The 21128-nt window shown below is 36.7% G+C and overlaps 1 protein-coding gene across 1 annotated transcript in view; it reads right to left on the bottom strand.

Moving 5' to 3' along the window:
• Nucleotides 1-1333: 1333 nt before the first annotated feature.
• STXBP6 (syntaxin binding protein 6) overlaps nucleotides 1334-21128 on the bottom strand; it is a 102552-nt gene continuing 82757 nt past the window's right edge. Inside the window, exons 5-6 of the mRNA XM_015631468.3 lie at nucleotides 5625-5782; nucleotides 1334-4471 (exon numbers count right to left, since the gene is read on the bottom strand). Of these exons, the coding sequence (XP_015486954.1) occupies nucleotides 4448-4471; nucleotides 5625-5782 (182 nt within the window). The 3' untranslated portion in view covers nucleotides 1334-4447. The remainder of the gene's footprint in view (nucleotides 4472-5624; nucleotides 5783-21128) is intronic.

Raw genomic sequence — 21128 nt, forward strand, 5'->3', positions numbered from 1 at the left:
CATTAAGTACCATCCAGCACTTCCAGATGATGCACAAGACAGGTTGTAATGATGTGCTACAAAGCAGAAGTCAGTGCTTTGGAATTACTGTGCAAGTTACTGTTTATATAAATTCATGTCATTACCCCAGTGGCAGCTGACCACTTCCATGAGGGACTAACTTTGAAATAAGAGAAAGCCATTTTTAATGTGAGACACTGCAATCCTTTGGGAGTACTGCTCACCACCTGAAGTAGTGTGTATCTGTATCTTCACAGATGCCATGACCTGCAGCTGAAGAACAATATTTTCAGTCAAATATTATCTTTCACTTAGCACACCTAACATACTGAATCAGCAAACATCCATGCTTGAGCTTCTTCCATGACTCAAAGGTGACAAACAAAACCCTATCATCTTTTCCTTAATTTATACACAGCAACAAATAAGGTCGATGCTTTATGAAAGTCATAACATCAATAAAAAGATGACATGATTAAATTGATCAAGAAGTATGTTCAGAAATGAACTAAACATTTTTTCCTTCTATCTTCTAGAATAAACACACATTTACAACAGAAAAGAACTGACAAATAGTTATGTCCAATCTACAACAAAACACTGTCCAGATCAAATTAGCATCTGATCCACCAGAGATCTATTTCTTTTACTAAGAGGTTCATTCAGGTTGGGCACTGGAGATGTATGGCATTCAGCATCCACAGATAACATGAATTCTAGCAAAACTTACCTAGTAACTACAGTAATTGAACAGTTAACAGTATTTGCCAACATGACATTTCTGAGATTACAATCAAAGGGATCACATTCAAGCCTGAAGAGAGATGGCAGCAAAGTCAGTTCCTGTTGGATATGGTTCTTGCAACAGCAGACCTCATTTGAATCTAAGGGATTGCTTCTCTCTGTGTAGAAGAATTCTACCTTTATAATTTCATTCTTACAGGGTAACTAAAATTGCATGTGTTTTGATAAAAAATTATCAATAAAATTAGATAGCCAAAAAGAAGATATTAACAACTTGAGAATAAGCATTTCATAGGAATGGAAAGTAAATGATCAGAATTCTTTTTAACCTACACAGCCTTTAGGCAGGGTGCTAACTTCAACCTATGGTAATTATTTTCTGCAATCTGCTTAGACAGGAAATGGTTTAACCTAGTTTCCACTACTTCTCTTTTAATTACAGTACTCTAGAGAAAATTTTTATCACTATAGCAGAAAATATTTTTTATTCAGTTTTACTAGAATTCAATATAATTTTGCTAGAGTGAAATACAAAAACCTAACTCAAAAATAACTGATATTTTTAATAGAGAACTCAATCCAAAGACAATTTTCATCACAGTAAAGTATTTAATGACAAAAATCAGTGTTTCCAGTAGTGAGTCAAGAGAGCAGGTCCCACACTTTTTTTTTTTTTTCCCCCCAGAATGGCACAAAATAATTTCTACATCTTTGAGAACTTCCAAGGAATTGGTTACAATAGATATCAGCAAGTATTACAATTCTGGCAAATCATAGCAAAACCTACCTACCTTTAAGATCAGTTTTAAGAGCACACATTTTTGTTAATATTTCACATAATACACAACTTTTGCTAGACACAAAAGTAGCCTTTTAAAACAGAGTTTGCAGTAAAGCAGTCAAGTCTAACAATACATTATTTTTAGTCTGTTCAGAACTTTAAAAAGATAAAGAAACTATTAATATTGTTACAATTTACAAATACATTCTTTCATATGAAACATTAACCTGAATCATAGTATATGTTATGTACATGACTATCTAATAATACTAGGTTGTATACACTACAAGCTGTTCCAGAAGGAAACTGCAATGCTCTAAGATTTACCTTTGGATAAACATTTATACACCTTGATTTTTTATTTTTTTTTTTCTAAAAACTACCAAACCTTGTAGTTTAATGAACAACAAGAACAAAGTAAACAGACAAACCACTCTTCCTTCATTCAGAAGACTTAGGTTACTTAGAGTTCTCATAGTAAATGGCTTTTGATGGTTGGATTAAAGTCCTGAGTTATGACAAAAAACAATACACTTAACTTTGAAGATACAAAACAATCCAAAATGCTGAAAAACTCAGGTGGGATTAAAGCAATGTAGTAGAACTCAACTCACAAGAGGTCTGGAACTTAGCAGTGCAACTGTGATCTTGTCCTGTCCAGCTGACATTTATGTAAACACTTGAAAATATATGCCTTTTTATCTAATTTTAGACAACCAATTCTTTTCATGTTTATCTGACCTGGGTTTTAGACATTTCTTCTAATTATCAGCAAACTTAGAGGACTGGCTAGATGGCAGCAGTTCAGAATCTACTTTCTCTTGACAGAAAGACTTGTGAGGTTAGCAGCAGAATATAGTTTTAAAAGAGTAGAAAATATGAAAAGATAGCTATGTGGTCAAAAATATACTCCTTGACTGATTTATAATCCATCTTTAAAAAAAAAATAGCCTAATATTTTGTATCTAGCAGAAGTTTAATTTCTGTTTTAAAAATGGACACTGTTTTCCCGGTTAACTGCAGAAATACCCAGTCATTACAGCAGCATTCAGATATTTCCAGGGCAAGCATTAATTACACATAGCTCAACAGAGTGCTCAGAACTTGTGTTGCTAATGAACCTGTTCTGATTTATAACAGAAGTGGCCAAATTGCATTTCAGTAGGTGCTAGATTTGGTAACTGCTGGAGCTGGCGCTAAATAGAGCTAAATGATCATATGGTACTACACAAATGACCCATTCTCTCAATTCCCAGTGTGAGATTAAATAAAAAGATTCATACAAAACTGTTTAAATTAAAGGAAAAAAAACAAACCAAAACAAAACATGTACATTTTGAATGCAATCAGCTAACTAGACAAGGTCCTTAGTTCAAATGAGAATACTTTCCTAAAGACAAGCATCTTTTTACGAAATGGGCATTTCCATGAGGTTTTCAGTTATTTCAGCTTGCAGTAAGTAAAATATTCTCAATTACTACAGTAGCTTTTATCTCTCTTACAAGCACTGCTCTGAGGATTTTAGACTGTTGTGTCATTAATAATGCAAACATCATATTCTACAATGAATACAGTACATTCACATAATGCCAGCTTTTCTCTGGTAAGATGAGGGCAAAAATGAAGAGCAGGCATTTTCAGAAGATGAAGGCTGTATCTCCTGCAAGGATTTCTTTCCTAGCTGACTGGTTTAAGAAAAAAAAAAAAAAAAAAAAAAAAAAGCAACATCTTTTTATTTTTTGTTTTTTTTTTCATTCTTGAAGCATGAGACCATCTTAAAAATGTTAACAGCTGTGAAGGAAGAAGGTAACCTACTTATTTTTGTAATAGAAATACTGTGCATAAATTGCATATAGTGAATACAAATGAAGTAGAGTCACCCTTCCAGTGATAACATATTGAAAGCTGAGACACAAACTAGAAGTTGATTCTAGTGTACCAAGACATGCTTTTTTGAAAGCCTCTGTATTAAAAATCAGACAACTTGCAAATCAGACAACTTGCTAACACAAAAGTCATTAAAATCAGACAAATTTCTGAAGTGTTCAAAAAAACTCATACTGCAGAATTTATGAAAAACAGATGTCTTGAAAACAGTGCACTCTCATTTCCCCAGGCCTTTGCATTCTCATTTTCATGGGCTTTTAGCCACACAATCACAGGTAAGAAGAAATGTTATTTTATTATCAAGATTGCTAAATTGTAGATTGTGCTTGAGGGACAGCTATGTGCGTATAGATGTAAAAATGACTTTTTTCCTCATTTTGAAACCTCAAGCTTACATTCTCTCTAGGTTTCAGCGTACTATTCCAATAATCAGTCTGAAAGTGAAAATAGGAACATATAAAATGCTGATATGAATGAAATTCAGATATGTACTTCTGAATGCTGGTGCACATGCAGTGTGTCCTACATTAGTTACAAGAAACAATTTTTTCTGTTTCCCAGGACAAAGCAGTTTGTCCTCCACTATAGCCAGATGTTTAATTCTAACATTCATTCACATTCTGCTGATGCTACATTAAATGAAGAAAATTATACCCCTTTCTTTGGATTTTATTTCCACACATGTCCATAATTAGTTCAATCTTTTTTTTTTTTTTGGTACAACCATGGAAGAATATTACTATTTTAATCCTGATCAGCTTGTCATTTGGTCCTTTTTCAATGTTTGCTTTCACTCCTGTAACAACTGAAATACAGGTAGAAAGTACCGCAGGACTGTGTAGCAATATTAAAAAAGAGGAACAAAATTAAGTCAGAAAAGTAGAAATGCAACACTTTTTCCTGCACAGAAACTGAAATAATGCATCTCCACTGAATGGGAAGGAAAAAGCACACAGAAGACTGAATCTCCTGTAAAAGTTGCTGATTGTAGCCTTTTCAGCTTCTCTTGAGAAGATTTCAACTTTGGGCAGTATCTCAGCATTTGTGCTTCATGGCAAGCTGAAAAAGAAAGAAAAAAATTAGAGATACCACTGAGAAAAACAACAGCTGTATGAACCTAATGTGGCTAGTCTGGATAAGCAGAGTTTGTAAGACAGATTGTACAAAAGATGCCTGAAATCCATGAACTTCTTTGCATACAGATATATAGCCATTCCTTTTCCTGGGATACACAGGAAAAGCCTCTTTTTGCCATGCCAAAGAGGCAGGATTTATCTGCTTTCCCAGCTCTGTTTCCAATATTTTGCTATCTGTGAGGAAGGCTAGAGCAAGGCACCAGAAACAAAGACATGCTTAGGAGAACAGTAATTTTGACCCAATGATTTTGATTGTTAACTACAATCAGAAATTCTAGACAAGTAATTTGAAACACATGTCCAGGAGCTCTGCCACTACATAATGATGAAAAATAAAAACCTGATTGCCTTTCCACCTCTGTGATTACCAATTATTTTCATTTCAAATAATTCAAAAATGGACTTAACAGGGAATGAGAGGGAGAAGAAGGAGGTGAAGCGAGTTAAAACCTGTATAAAATGTGTAGACAAACTGACTTTGCAAAGAGCTTAGGGTGAGGTTCGATATAATGAAAAATTGCTATCTGTAGGTAACAATGCATGCTATCTACATGCTAACAAAGCTGAGATGAGTGAACCCTCTGGGATATTTCCTAGAAAACAGAACTGGTACGGGCAATTAAAATTCACTCATTTGCTAGCAGTGAAATGATGACCAATAAATGACTCAAACTAAACTGACATAAACCTTTGATACTCAAGAATATGGTTACAAATATGCTTATTAATATCTGTAGTGATATACTTGAAATGCATTTCAGCAGGAAAGAACTTAAACCAACACATTTCTTTCCTCAAACAAACAATTTTTTTAAAATGTGTCTTTGGCAGGCAACTCTGAGAAGTTTTTATTATACAGAATTTATAACTCTGAAAACCTGTGCAGTCACCAACAAATGGAAGGGATTTTTTAGGGGCAAAGAAGGTGAAGAAGGTGTCACAAGGATTTGATACATATCCTGAGCTAAGTTCAAGCCTTTATACAGCTAAGTATAGATACATACTTTCATTCCACAAACTGTGACAGCCAAATGTCTGACTTTAACCTACTGAGTCTTATCCTGCTGAAATCTTACCTTATGTGCAGTTTCTGCAAACTGCTGAGCACTGTTTTTCAGCTCCTCTGTCTTTTCTTCTGCACGACCTAGCCTTTCACCACGCTCATTCAAGGCCTGGCTTGCCTTCTGTACTGCACTTGTCACACTGTCTGCTGCTGAATGGAGTATGCTGTTTCCTGCAACACCAAAAGAAGCCATTAGAGCACTCAAGCATATATATGCATTGTATTAAATACAATTACTTTAATTTATAATGTTCTAGAGCTGTTGTGCTGTCTGGACTGGCCTCACTTCACAACAACCTCTCCTGAGGTGGTTGTAGAGAGTGATGAGATCCCACCTGATCCCCCTCAAGACTTCACAAACCCAACTCCCTCAGCTATTCCTCAAAGGACAAGTTCTCTAGACCTCTCATGAGCCTTTCTGCCCTTCACAGGACACACCACAGTATTTCAATGCCCTCTTTAAAGTGAGGGGCCCAAAACTGAACGTGGTTCTCAAGGTGTGGCCTCACCAGTGCTGAGAACAGAAGGATGGTCACCTCCCCAGTCCTGCTGGCCACACCACTGCTGATACAGGCCAAGATGCCACTGGCCTTGGCCACCCAGGCCCAGCACTGGCTCTCCCTGAGCCCGCTGCTGACCAGCACCCCCAGCCCCTTTCTGCTGGACAGCCACTCCTGCCCAGCCTGTAGCACTGCCTGGGATTGCTGTGACACAAGGACACGGCTCTTTGCCTTAGTGAACCTCATGCTGCTGTCCTTAGCCCACTGATCTGTCCAGATGCCTCTGTAGAGCCCTCCTTCCCTTGAGAGATCAACACTCCCACCCATCTTAGTGTCATCTGCAAATCTGCTGAGGGTGCCCTCAATCCTCACAACCATAAAGATGTTAAACAGGATTGACCCCAAAACTGAGTCCTGGAGAACACTGCTAGCAACAGGTTGCCAACTGGATTTAGTTCCGTCCATCACATCTCTCTGGGCCTGGACATCCAGCCAGATTTTTATCCGTCAAACAGTCCACCCATCCATGCTGCAAGCAACCAGCTGATCTAGGAGGGTGCTGTGGGAGATGGTGTCAAGCACTTTATACTAAAGTCTAGATAAACATCCACAGCCTTCCCCTCATCTACTGAACAGGTCACTTTGTCATACAAGGACATCAGGGGAGTCAAGCAGCACCTTCCTTTCATAAATCCGCGCTGGCTGGGCTTGATCCCCTGGTTGTCCTGGCTGTCCTCATTTTTTGCCACAGCATTAAAACCAGATATATAATACTCTTAAAAGAATTATTCTGGTGAAAGTATGAAACAAATTCAACACAGCTGAAGCAAGCACAACAGCAAATCTGCTGTTAAATTCTGTTGTTCTTACCGACATACAAAGAAAGTGAAAACAGACACAAACACACTGCTTTTATCATTAACCTGAGAAGCATACCTACTTCAAAAATATTCTTGGGTTAAAAAAAATCAAACACAAACATTCATTTAAAGGGCTATTTTGCTACTAATTTGTCGTAGTTTAGCCCCAGTCAGTTACCAAGCAGCCCCTTGCTCACTCTCCCACCAATAGGAATGGGGAGAGAACTAGAAAAGTAAAAGTTAGAAAACCAATGGGGTGAGATAGACAGTTTAACAAAATCTATGCACAAAAGTAAAGTAGAGCAAAGCATTAATTCACAGCTTCCTGTGGGCAGGTAGGGGGGTTCAGCCACCTCCAGGAGAGCAGGCACCCATCACACAGTAACAGCGCCTCATGAAAACAAATGTCATTACACCGAATTTCCTCCCCTTCCTCCTTCTTCCTCTCACTTTATGTACTGAGCATGATGTCATATGGTCTGGAATATCCCTTTGGTCCATTGTCCAAGCTGTGTCTCCTCCTACCAGCCTCCCATGCAGGCACAACTTCCTTGCCAGCATGGCCAGTATGAAAAGCAGAAAAGGCCTTGGTTCTGTGCAAGCCCAGTTCAGCAATAACAAAAAGATAAACAAATATTATCAACTCCATGTTCAACACAGATCTATCACATTGCCCTGTACCAGCCACTGTGAAAAAAACTAACACAGCTGAAACTAGCACACAGTTTCATTAGAAAAAAAGAACAAACAACTCTTTCAGACCCAGTTTACTAATCCTTTCCTTAGGCCAAACAAACAATGAATAGTGAAACTAAAGGCTGCCCTGATTAGCCTGTGGAGCACAATACAAGCTGCATATGCAGGAATTCCTGAGATAAAGAAAACTGCCTCACAATTTTATTAAACTAAAACTCAATTAGTACTAAACCATGGAAGTGAGGGAGAGACTTAAGAACCTACACACAGTGACTCACAGATAATGAGTCAATATGAGAAACAGAAGTAAAAGAACACTCTGGCATCCTATCTATATACCAATATTGTTACATTTTGCACATCAGGAGTTAAAAAAAAAAGTAGATGTAGAACTGCTCTTTTTCTATTGTTGCATTTAGAAAAGGAATACAACAGCTAGCATTCTTGTTGAAGAGGTTAGTATCTAACAATATTGTGAGCTGGAACTTTGCAGAGATAGAAATTAATTTTTTGAAGTGGTCCCCCTTCGGACACTGAGGGGTTCAACTGTAAAAGCAAACAACTCTACATACTGCATACTTCCTTACTTTAAAATTTTTCAGTCAATTGCTATTTTAGTCATAATTTTTTGAAGGAGATTATTATTTTGGCTTCTGTTCAGGCAGCTTTTCCAATAAACACATGTACTGAGCAACCCTGCACTGGAAATAGTTTTCCTTTTTTGGTGGTGTCATCTAATGGCTTCGGTCTCCTGTACAGTGTTAGTTTTCTAGGATAAGTTTTAAAAGCTCCCAACACTGAATTAAATCTGTTTTTTACAAGATCACAAAGCCTCTGCTGAATTCAAGGAAAGCAGGCTACATGGATAGCCTTATAAAACTAAGAATCTTCTGAAGTCTTAAAATATGTTGGAGGTCAAAATTTAATATATTGCTGACCTTCTGCCTGTCAATAGGAAACTACAGAACAAAAATATTTTTCATTTTCTATACTCCTAAAACTATTTGTAGATTTGTGGCCAAAGATAGGTATCTATTTCTCCACATTATTTCCAGCAAAGAAGAATGAACTTGAAAGTTTGGAACAATGATAATAACTGTTTTTCCCTCTAGCTAACAAAATATTGCGCTCTCTCCAGGTAAGATCTGCTGTATTTTCTCATGGGGAGTGAGTTGCAGAGAAGCTGCTATTCTGACGACTGTTCAGAAGAACTACTTTTGGAGTATCTTTACCAATGGAATGTCAGTAAAACAATAAAAACCTGCTCTCATCTATGAGCAACTCAGAAACCCACATGTCAGTAGTCTATGGAATTTCATCAGTATATTTCTAGAGCATGTGTAGGTGGCTGGTATGACTGACTATGCCTCATCCCTGTATTAGTATCACTGCAGAAATAGCAACACTTGCACTGGACATACTGGAAAATGATTCCTATGAATAAATCATCTACAACCTGCAAGACTTATAAGCTGCTCTTCAGGAGGTAACTACTCTGATTCAAAATATCCTGAGAAATGTTTTCCATGTAGATGGAATCCTTAAGGACTTCAGTAAAGCTTCTCATATTGTCTTCCACAGGACCCTTCTGGACAAAATGTCCAGCACAGAGTAGGATAAACACATCATGGCATGGGTGAACAACTGGCTCATGGCTCAGGGAAAAAGGGTGACAGTGAATGGGGTGACATCAGACTGGGGACCTGTCTCTAATGGGGGTTTTGCAGGACCCAATTTTCAACACCTTCAAAAAGGACTTGGATGCAGGACTCAAATGTATACTGTGTAAATTTTCAGACAATACTAAATTGGGAGGAGCTGTTGAGTCCCTGAAAGACAGAGCGGCTCTGAAGAAAGGCCTTGACAAATTAAAGGGTCACACAATCACCTACTATATGAAGTTCAGCAAAGGCAAGTGCTGCATTCTGCACCTGGGATGGGGCAACCCTGGATTTATGTATAGACTGAGGAACAAGATGCTGGAGAGCAGTGCCATGGAAAGATCCAGGTCAACGTCAAAATGAACATGAGTCAGCAGTGCCCTGGCAGCCAGAAGGGCCAGCCCTGTCCTGGGGGGCATCAGGCACAGCATCGCCAGGCGGGCGAGGGAGGGGGTTGTCCTACTCTGCTCACCTTGAGTCCTGTGTGCAGTTTTGGGCACCACAACACTCAAAGAATATAGGCTATTTGAGAGTGTCCAAAGAAGGACTACAAAGATGGTAAAGGATCTAGAGGAGAAGCCATACGAGGAGTGGTTGAGAACACCTGGCTTGTTCAGCCTAAAGGAGACTGAGGGTAGACCTCACAGGAGTCTACAACTTTCTCATGAGGGGAAGAGGAGGGGCAGGCACTGATCTCTTCAGTTTATTTTGGATATTAGAAAAAGGTTTTTCAAGCAGAGGGTGGTTGGGCACTGGAATGGGCTCCCCAGGGCAGTGGGCACAGCACCAGCCTGACAGAGTCCAATCAGCATTTAGAAAATGCCCTCAGGCACATGGTGTGACTCTTGGGCTGTTCTGTGCAGAGCCAGGAGCTGAACTTAGATGGTCCTTGCAGGTCCCTTCCAACCCAGAATATTCTACAATTCAAGCTGTATCAGAGGCTCTTACACCCTGTGAAGCCAACTTTAGGATTTTTAACAGGCACAATGGCCACCATAGCCAATATCTGAAAGATACAGAAACATTGCCATAATCAAGGATGTGAAGAAACTAATTGGTCTCTAGAGGTACCATTATTTAGATTGCATCACTTGTTTTATCACACATTCATAGAAGGTTCATCGCATTCTCTATTAGCCATATCAAATAGATTTCAGCTCAGTGCAGATTAATCTTTACATTAGTGATAACTCTACAGTGACTGATTTGCAAACACAAGCATTCAATTTTAATTGTACATGTATTAATAAAACATTTAGCAACTACCTACTTCTGAGAAGGAAATAAATGCATTTAGCTTTGATTATTTGTTATTAGTATTTTTACTGTCAATTTTCTTATCTTTTTGTTGTTTTCAGTAGATTTTTCTTATCTCAACCTATCATCTTTGCCTTTTGTGCTTGCTGCTGGAGGAGGAGGGGAAGCGAATGCTGATGCAGTTTTGGTTGGAGCACCAGAGAGGGGAATACCATACTTAAACCACAACGTTGCTATAAAAGACAAAATACAACACTACATACATTTTGCACTGATCTGATTTGAATGTTCATTATGTTTCAAGAAAACGTCTGAAGACGTTAACAAAAATCAATGGACAATTATGAAAATTACAAAATGCAAGAATCAGCAGACATTTTCAATAAAGTTTTAGAGCAAAATAAATATATCATGACACTTATCCAGTATATTTTCCAAGTCTACGCCTATTTGTGGCTTTGGGGTTTTCTTGAGTCAGAGAATATCCCTGTATGCATCCTGACTAAATTATTTACATAAACTTCTCTAAAAATTGAACTACCCCTACTTTTAGCTCAAACAGTATTCTCTCCAACACATCAAATACATCTGGACAATTTCTACTGTTTTAACTCTCATATTTCAATATATGCAAACCAGAAACACAGAAATGAAGGAAAAATCAACACAGCCTGAAACACAGCAGACAATTAGCTGACAAAAAGCTGAAAGCAGCTTGAACATGAACAGAATGATTTCTGCAGACTGGAGGAAATAAATTTTAATTAAGTCGTGAAGATGGGGTCTTAAAGAAAACAAAAGAAAAAAAAAAACAACCCAAAACCATGAAAAAATAAATTACCTTAATAACCTTAAGGGTTCAACAGTTCAATATTTTTATTCTTTAACAAACACAGTGTATTCACATTTCTCAGTGTGGCTTGCAAAATCTTAGATCTAGGAACAGCTGTGTTACAGAAAGACCAACCCTTGTTACAGTATTGCAAGGCACTACAAAAATCTCTTCTATGGGCAGTTTAGTACGACAAGTTTTCTTGGTACAGTCATAAGAAACAAGTTTTATTTCTGATGGTAGTGTCCTTTTATTTTAAATAGTGATATTAAATAATATAGGGGCCATAATAGTAAAACAAGAAAGATTATTTCCATTGATGAGGTATCTTGACAACGAAAATACTTCCTGCTCCACTGAGATTTTCTTTTATTCAGTACTGCACAGCAATGACACCATGTAAATTATTCATACTTTTGAACAGCTTAACTAATTACAGAGTCAAATTTCAAGCAGCAGAATCAGAAAAAATGCTTTAGCATATTTTTGTGTCATTCTATTATAGGAATTTGTCTCTGGTCATTACTCTGGTCAAAATGTTGTTAATCTGTGGGTGGGGGTGAGGGCTGTGGATATGCTGTTACTTTTACTGCATTTTCAGCAAATTTGTTCTTTTTAAGCAAATATCTTCTTATAGATAAATCATGGCAAATTAAAATCAGAATTAAATTACATTGAGTCATGATGGTTAATATTAAATGGGGGGATTGGGCTAGATGATCTCCAAAGGTCCCTTCCAACCCTAACAATTCTGTGATTAGTGCTTATATTAATGACAAACCATTACAGTCAAGACTATTAAATTCACATAAATTTGCACCTTTGGGAAAAACTTCATCTCTGAAAATCCAAATGGGAAAAAAAAAACTTTGTAGGCAGTAACTTCAAAAACCCTGCAGGAAGAAATCGTGATTTGTTCTCTAGAAAGGGTAATTTACTTGGGGAGGATAAAACTAATAATGTCCAAAAAAACTTACTGTGCAGTGACATTTACCTATTATGACAACTTTGAGTTAAAAAGGCTTACTCTGGGAAAGTTCTGGAATTCAGCAGGATCTCAAGCAATACCACTATTACAGCCAACCTGACAAGAAGCAGAACATATAATTAAAACAAAGAACAGCAGCTATGCACCATGGCAAGCTTCTGTTTGAGAATGAGCTGACAAATTTAAATATTAATCTTAAATGCTGCTCCCCTGGGGTGACAAGTGAGAGCTATGAGACATGTGAACACTGAAAACCTTGCAAGCCTTCCTGAGTTTGATTGGCTCACAGATAAAATAACTGGAAATGGGATAACTCCCACATCAATTTTTATTGATATTGATGCCATCCTATAAAGAAAAAGTATGAGGTGTTTTTTGGTTAAATCCCATCAGTCATTTCTGCCAGTGGCAAAACGCCGTCCTTATTACATTTCTTCATGACCACAAGCTGAAATACTCAAACAAAATCAGAATATTTTAACCTAGGGAATATTAAGAATAATGAAATAGATTTCATATAGGATAAGAAGATCTCCCAACCAGTGACTACTATGCAGAGCTATACTTAATATTTAAATGAAAAATAATCTATTTGTAATGAAAGCCTGTGGTACATATGATGCAAAAAGAATCAGTCACCACCCAACACTCACCACTGGCCTAATGCTCAGCTAGTCCCTGAACAATGTCTACCTTTGAAAAAGGCTGTTTTCCCTCCAGTTTTATTGCTGAGAATGCTGTTACATGGCATGGAGCATGTCCTTGGTCAGTTTCGGTTGGTTTCTCTGTGTCCCCTCAGAGGCCATTTGCTGGGGGCAGGCAGACAGAGGAGACCATGAAGGTCTTGACACTGTGTAAGCACACCTCACCTGGTGTGTTACCAACACAGTTTTGGTCACAAATCTAAAATACAACACTGTACTGGTTGTTATGAAGAAAAATAAGCTCCATCCCAGCCAAAACCAATACAAAGCCTAATACACTTTTGCCTGTCAAGGCAGTCCAAAGTGTAAACACGTCTCCTGATGCAATTTTGTCGCTTTGTTTCAAATTAAATTCACCAAAGTACTGACATTTCTTTTATAGTGGGTGGGAGATTTAGACAGCAACATGCCCCAAAGATGAACCACAGAAGTTTTTGAAACAGAGGTATTTCTTGCAGACATTGTGTCAATACTATTGATTGAGCTTCAGCTTAAGTAGTGTTAATTATTACTGAGAAACATAATGCATTAACCTGCTACAGTGGAGGCATGGAACAAAGTGTATTTGTCAACAGATTCCTATTTCTTCACCAGGTAAATTATTTTGAAAACTCTGTGTTTGCTATTTAAGCAGCATATTCAAAATCACCAACTTATATTACCACATAAACTGAAAATAAATTTATGGCTCACAGCTAAGAATGAACACTGAGTAAGAACTGGTCAAGGTCAGGATGAAATCAGTAAAGACCAATGATTGGAAAGCATCAGAAGAAGAATGCAGCATCTGACCCGAGAATGACTGGCTGTGCCAGCCCTGTCCTCCGGGTAATCCAGGAGCTATACATTTAAGGACAATATTTTAGCACCATCTCAATCACCTAAGATTGGTATGTCTGACATATGTTTATGCCTGAATAGTTTTTTCTGCTAATTATGCACCTTACTCTCATCTGCTTCAATCAGCCACTGTGAATAAGAAACAGCTTAAATATTGCTCTTATAGACAGCATCCTACAAAACCCCATCCCTTCTTCCACCCTCCAAACTGTACTGAATCACTGAAAACAACATTTTAGAATGAAACAAGTGACCACAGAGAGCTCATGAAGTAGTTACAAGTTTTGCTAATCTGAAAGTTTCTCCTAGTCTGTCAAGGTTCAGGTGACTCCCACATATTAGTTATATTCACCAATCAAAATCATACATTTTGTTGGAAGAAAGAATTATGCCACAAAAAAATAAGTTAAGAGCTGCTCATTACTGCAACATGGCACTGAAGACAGGACAGCAAATCTCTTCTACTGCTAAGACTGTCATGAAACTGCTCACAATAAGGAACAACTTAGTCTGGAAGGATACTTAAAGAACACCTCAATAATTAAAAAGGATTAAGTGAACTCTAGGCATGTAACTCAGGAAGCTACGGTATTTCATAATCAACATATCTAGACTGATGAAGTTTCAGCCGATGGTGGCACTTCACACATGCATTAGGCTGCCTCTCCTTGCTCAGCACATTCCTTTTGTTGAAATCATCACCACCAGAGAGTTACATTTCCTAGACTAACATTAATCCAAGGCCTTCCATCACATCTGTAACACAACAGCTCATTATAGAGGTTCACAAACATGTTCCCTCCTTCTTCATCCCTGTCATCTCCCTTCCAACTGCTACACATCCTTTCATGTATATTGGTGTTGTGTTGACAGCCTGGGTTAAGAACTCTCTTGAAAAAAAAGAGGGAACAGCTACTAAAAATACCCAAACAAAAAGAAACACCTTGAGATAATACACAGAAGATTATAGAAACAGTACTTCTGTGATTGTAATCTTGTAAGATAACATGCTTACAACTTAATGAATTCCTGTATCACACAAATGAAATGTTCTCTAGATAATTTCAATATTTTAATTATCATCCAGAAAGGACAACTAGGTGATCTGAAAGACAAAACATTCATAAAAAGTTGAATCTTTACTAGATTTCCAGCTTTGAAAACATGAATCTGAACTTATATCTGAACATCAACTTCTGAATTTATCTTTCAAAGATAACTTACTTCCCAACTTAGATTTGATCCATAATATCTAGATGTCTCACAGCCTGGACAGGAGGATTGCCATGGACTTTCACCTTCTTTTTACCAATCATGCAACATTAAGTGTCATTGTACTCCCAAGGGACACAATTAATAGTTCCACCTTTATAAAAGTCTTATTCTGACCTGAAAAGTAATACAGGTTTCCGAGTAAGAAGTGATCTCAAATTTAAACTGGTTACAGTACTTTCCCCTGTTCTCAGGTGGGCTAGGCAATTTCTTCTGACACATCTGGATCTTTTAATATCCATCAATATAAAAAATGGCCAGGAACAGATGTAAATACAAAATAGCAGGCCAATATTGCATATTATGTTGATGCAAAGAGACTTCTACTTTAAAAATTCATCTAATCTGGCATTTTGTCCAAAGCATGTAAGACAGAAAAAGGAAAATACCCCAGTATATTATAACCGCTCTTCAAACCTCAATAAAACTATTCAGATTTGACCCCATACTTTTCAGTCTTCCTAATTTGCAACACATAAGCCCATAATATCAGTCATAGTAACATAGAATATTTTATATTGTAGCATGTTCTAATATAACCCTAGTTTGTCACTTCATGTTGCTTCTGAACATTATTTACATCTGCACACAATTTTTGTGTGACTGAAATCATGTATTTTTAAGGCCAAAAGAGGGCAAATTTATCCCAACTCTCATATGAAGAAAAAGCGTATTTTGTTCCTTCTGGTAGTTAAATAATACCTATAAGCCTGGGAGTTAAACAGATGCTTGCAAGTTATTTTCAACAATAATAAAGAACACCTTGTGCATCATAACGTTATACTTGAAAAAAGATCCTACCAATTACAGAGAATGTAGGAGGTAAAATGATCATCCTGACTGTTCAGCATCTTCATTAGCAAGGAACAAAACAAAATAAGCAACAGAGATAAATGTCTTCCTCTGCTCTCATGTCAGCTCCTTAGATTTGCTAGGTACGTTATAGGATGGGAAAAAAATAAAAATCAACCTAGTAGGTAAAACCTCAGTTCCTGTTTTAGTCTTGAGTTTAACCTATTTTCCACCAAAAAAGCTGAAAAAGAAAGGTACACACTTTTCCTGGATTGACTGACTGAAGAATGTGTGTGTATTTCAGATCCCTGCCATGATTACAGCCTGTGCAGCCATTCCAGAGGTGCACTGCTGGTTATCCAGGGTCTTGCAAACAAGACTGTCACAGCTGCACCCTGAAGAGGCTGTGAAGTCTACCTGCAGACCTGAGTAAATTCTCTGATTTCCAGACTGTTATAACTACATGAAGGATAGTACTCTACTCACTAGCTGATTATGCTTGACGTGTTTGCATGAGCTTTACTAATCACAACTTGTGAAAATCTTCTGAGAAACTGATGGAATAGAATTTCTTCACTTTTGCATCACTATCAAGTATGAACTTTGCAGAGCAATCACAGTATCCAGGTACTCAGCTGCCAACTAACTGTGAGCTGAAGTTAACAGTGAATGAAGTCCTATGGTCCTGGAAGGGGGATAAGGGAATCTGAAAGACCTTAATTTGTCTAAAGTGAAGCTAATAAAAACCTGTCCAGGCCAGCAATGATTCTCCAAACTGGCAGCCCTAAGTCAACACTGTAGAGAACTTTACACTTGATACCTTCCTGTCCAAATCTATAACCAGTTTTAAAGCTTCATATTAGCACAAGCCTTTAGAGGAGAAGGAAGGAGGGGAGAAAGCAACAGAAAGAATAGTGTTTATATAGGTGTGCAAACTGAGGGTATGTACTGATAAGCAAAAACAGCACCTGACCAAGGTAGCTATTTTGTATCTTTGCCAAATGTAAATAAAAGCAAACATGGAAAAAAACCATTTGGTATTAGTGGTGTGGAAGTAGAGAGGGAACAGAAAATGTTATACAGATCCATCAACTATGTATCATTTTAATGAAGAAAAATATGCAATGCAATAAAGTCTACCATGAGTGAAGCTGATGTACATTCAATCTGTTTTGCATTTTATGAGTGAGTTTAAATACTGTGAAGAGAGAGAGACAGAAAATCAATAAATTACCTACTTAGAAAATTGCTGTTGTGCCACAGTGGGCATTCTGAAACAATCCTTTAGTGAGTAATTCTGAAAAATCCAACACTTTGGCCTAAGACATCACCAAGACTACACACCGTGTTCTATTTCTTAATATTTTATATTAAACAATAATGCTAACCCATGAATATCAAAATATCAAGTAATTGCAACTAAATTCTGTGAGTTATTTTTCAAATGGCTTAAATAGCCTGGAAGACATTTTTATCTTTATCTGCTATCTAGACAGATGATCTACATTCTGTATTTTAAATTTACCTCTTCAATGTCAGAAATCTAAAGAGCTTACAAATCTGGGCTAGGAGCAAGCTTTCATATATGTGTTCACTTGGAGACAAAATGAAAAATCCTAGATGCCTAAAAACTAGCTTTTTGTTTGAAGTCAAAGAAGAGTAGGGACTAACATTCTATTCCAGTGTGGATGTTGAATATATGTAATTAAGCTAGGATAGAATGACTTAAAATTGAGGTATGGAAAATTGAATTAGACATAACTGAAATGGGCTATTTTATGCATCAGCATTGCCAGCAGACTTTAAAAAAAATGATTATGTACATAGAATTGAAATGGAGTAAAAGAGATTAAAATAGAGTATATACTATTAAAATAGTAATTCTTTGTTGTAGATTCAGTTTTGCTGGATACAAAATTAAGTTTGTGTTAACAACCAGAAAAACTAAAATTAGATCTTTATTTCTTTGTTCCTTTAACCAGGCTTCTGAATCTGGAAGTTCTACTCCAGGTGACCTGGAAAGGATTACATTTTATTACAATGTGGAACAAATGGATCACCTCCCAACATCCCAGCTGTGGAGCAACACTTTTTATCCTCTTTCCCTACTATTCCCAGAAAGTCTGGAGATGAAGAATGCAGTTTAACTCATGCTATTTGCCTTGTCCTTACACTGGTTTAGAGTGGACTTTTTCAAACATTTAAATATGATTTCCCTATTTAGTTTTTGGAAGCCCTGGACTTCCAAAAAAAAGTCATATCCAAAGGTAATCTGAATTGTGAGAACATGGCAGGAGGAAAACACAGCTGATTTGTTCCACTGTAGCAGTGAATTCAGAGTTGCATGTTTTGAAAAGTTTACAATAATGCAATAAACCACTCAAAGTTAAAAACAAATGAAAACCAACAAGAAACTGCAGCCTTTATACCACACTTACTACAAATTAAAACACAGCAATCAAATACTGCATCTGAACAATCAAGAAAAATGTTAGTAAATAAGAATATCCAAACAAGGTCTTCTACTTTCTTATGCCCATATGGGAACTGTGAAAGAAAGAAAATGCTAAAATGCTTCAGAAGAAAAATGACCTATGCTATCAAAGTAGAAGAGGGCCATTATAGATGCTGAACTGATCCTATCTGTGTCAACATAAGAAGTTCAGAAGACTGAAAATGTCCACACTAACGAATTCCTGCTAGTCATGGAACATACTAAGTTTAGAATGATTTTTGGAATGGAGACAGTGCTGGATAACAAGCACTATGGAGTTTGTTTTAATATATAGTAATGCCATTGCCTTATGACTTTCATGGGGACTGGTAATGAAAAACATAATATACAGGATTTTCATACAGAAAATCAAGAAGTGATTATTTAGACAGATCCTTTCTGACAGACACTGTAAAGAATTAAAATTCAAAAAGGTAACAAAAGGATATATCTGCAGCAACTATACAGCAATTTATTAAGCACCATATAGCTCTGCTTATTTCAAACGAGCTAGTGGCTGTGTGATTCACAAATAAGATGAGGTCAAATATTCAGAGCAGTGTCATTAAAAAAAAACTATTATTTAATGCTTTATTTAAGTTTTCTGGTCTCAAGTAACCTGACAATTTATGCAAAATTCTCAAGTGTCTAAGAAGTTCAGAAATATTGAGGAATGGACCTGGGTTCATTCAGTTAAGTAAGATCCATAGTGGTATTTTGAATAGTTATTACTATTGATGCACCACTTGCATTCACTTTCCAGACTTGGAAAAATGCTGCATTAAATGATGTAACACTGAACTAACATGGAAACAGCAGACTGCACGAACACAAAAGGAAGATTTTAATTTTTGAAGCAGCTGGGAATTCAAGTGGTGGATTTTTCCCTTTTACCAATGTGTCTGTTAAACAAGGCTGCTTTTTTTTCCTTCTTTAAAAAGAAGGAAAAGCAATTCTATTTTACATTTCTAACAGTTCTGAAGTTGTTATGAACATGGACAATCACCTTTCCACAACAGAGGTCAGCTACCTTACAGGAAGTTTTATATAGGATGAAGAAATGTGCCTGTGCCTGATCTTGCTTGGTTACAACACAAAGGTGACCAGAAGACAGCTTTCAGCAATCAAGTAATACTCAGCAGTGCAAAACAGAACTGGTATCCATCTCATTTTAAGCAAAAAACTGATGAATTCCAAAATGCAGTGAAATATGTAGTCAAACCCAAGCCTATGTTTTAACCATACACAAATTTATCTATGTAAGTATAAATACACTGAGTATGTGTAAATCAAGACTTGCACCTTTTGAAATCTATCAAAAATACTAAACTAAAGAAGCTAGATGAGGTGAAATAGTGAAAGATATCCTAGTAAAAGAAATCAGGGTAAAACTGGCAGTGAATATGCTCTGCCACTATGATAATAAATTACATTCAAGATGAATTCCACCTCTGGGTAAGAAGCACCTCAAGAAGTCCTTGAGGTGGGCGGGCAGGACTGACAAACTCAGTGTGTCATAACTCAGGCGTACTAAGATCAGTTTGATGAGTAAAGAAAAACAATCTTCAGCTTATTTATCATCAACTTTCTATAGGAAAGCACAGCAAATAACAGCTACCTGCAGAGAGCATTGGAAACATGTTGCAAACTTTTTATCAATATCATTATTTTATGAGTCCAAGCAGTTGTATTTTATCTTAACTGCACAGCTGGAGGATGTGATCCCTAGCGTTCATTCTCTGTAATGCAACATGGGAGCCAGCCTAGTTTCCCTTGTCGTAGGTAGGATTTTCACAGGTAAGGGATTTTTTTGTTCTCTTTATATTTAATTTTTTTTTTTTGTCATGATCTGATCTTAGTGCCAATAAATGTTCAAATTAAAAAAAAAAAAAAGAAAAAAAAAAGTAAAAGCAGGCTGTTATTTATAGTTTTCCAAGCCAACTACATTCACACACTTTGGGATTCTTCTAGGGTCCAACATCACCATAGAATTTGATGTCTCCACCTTCCTACATCAACACAATTTATAAGTTTAGTCAAATTACTGAAATTAGGAATTAATTTTCCCTTTTACAGATTTCATTTGCCTGTCACCTAGGACTGCTTTTTTTTCTTTCTTTAAAAGAAAGAAAAAAGCAGTTCTGTTTTACATTTCTAGCAGTTCTGGAAAATATACAGAACAAGGATTAAGAGCTGAATGGACAGGTCACAAATGCCTTACAGAAAATCTTATCTTCTCCCATTAATATTCTTAATTACTGCCATTGATGCCAGGACAGGTTGTTACTGTATAATGTGTATTAGTTATAGATTAAGAAAATACCTAATTAGGATAAACTTCATATTAACACAACCTTTACCTGCTTTCCAAACTGAAAAATGTATTTAAACATGTAAAATTTTAAATTCTAATCTAATATATTTATAAAATTAAAGCTAACTTAAGTAAGCAATACTTTCAGTAATAATAAAGATTTAATGACAGTCCAACCAGAAACTTTCAGAATCAATAACTATAACAAAGCACAGAACTATAGTCTGGCTCTGTAAACACCAAAACCTAACAATTCAGTACAAAAAAAAATAAAAAATCCCATTTCTATGGCAAACAGCAATGTTCT

Source organism: Parus major, chromosome 5 (genome assembly GCF_001522545.3).
Source record: "Parus major isolate Abel chromosome 5, Parus_major1.1, whole genome shotgun sequence".
In the NCBI taxonomy this organism is placed as follows: Eukaryota; Metazoa; Chordata; class Aves; order Passeriformes; family Paridae; genus Parus; species Parus major.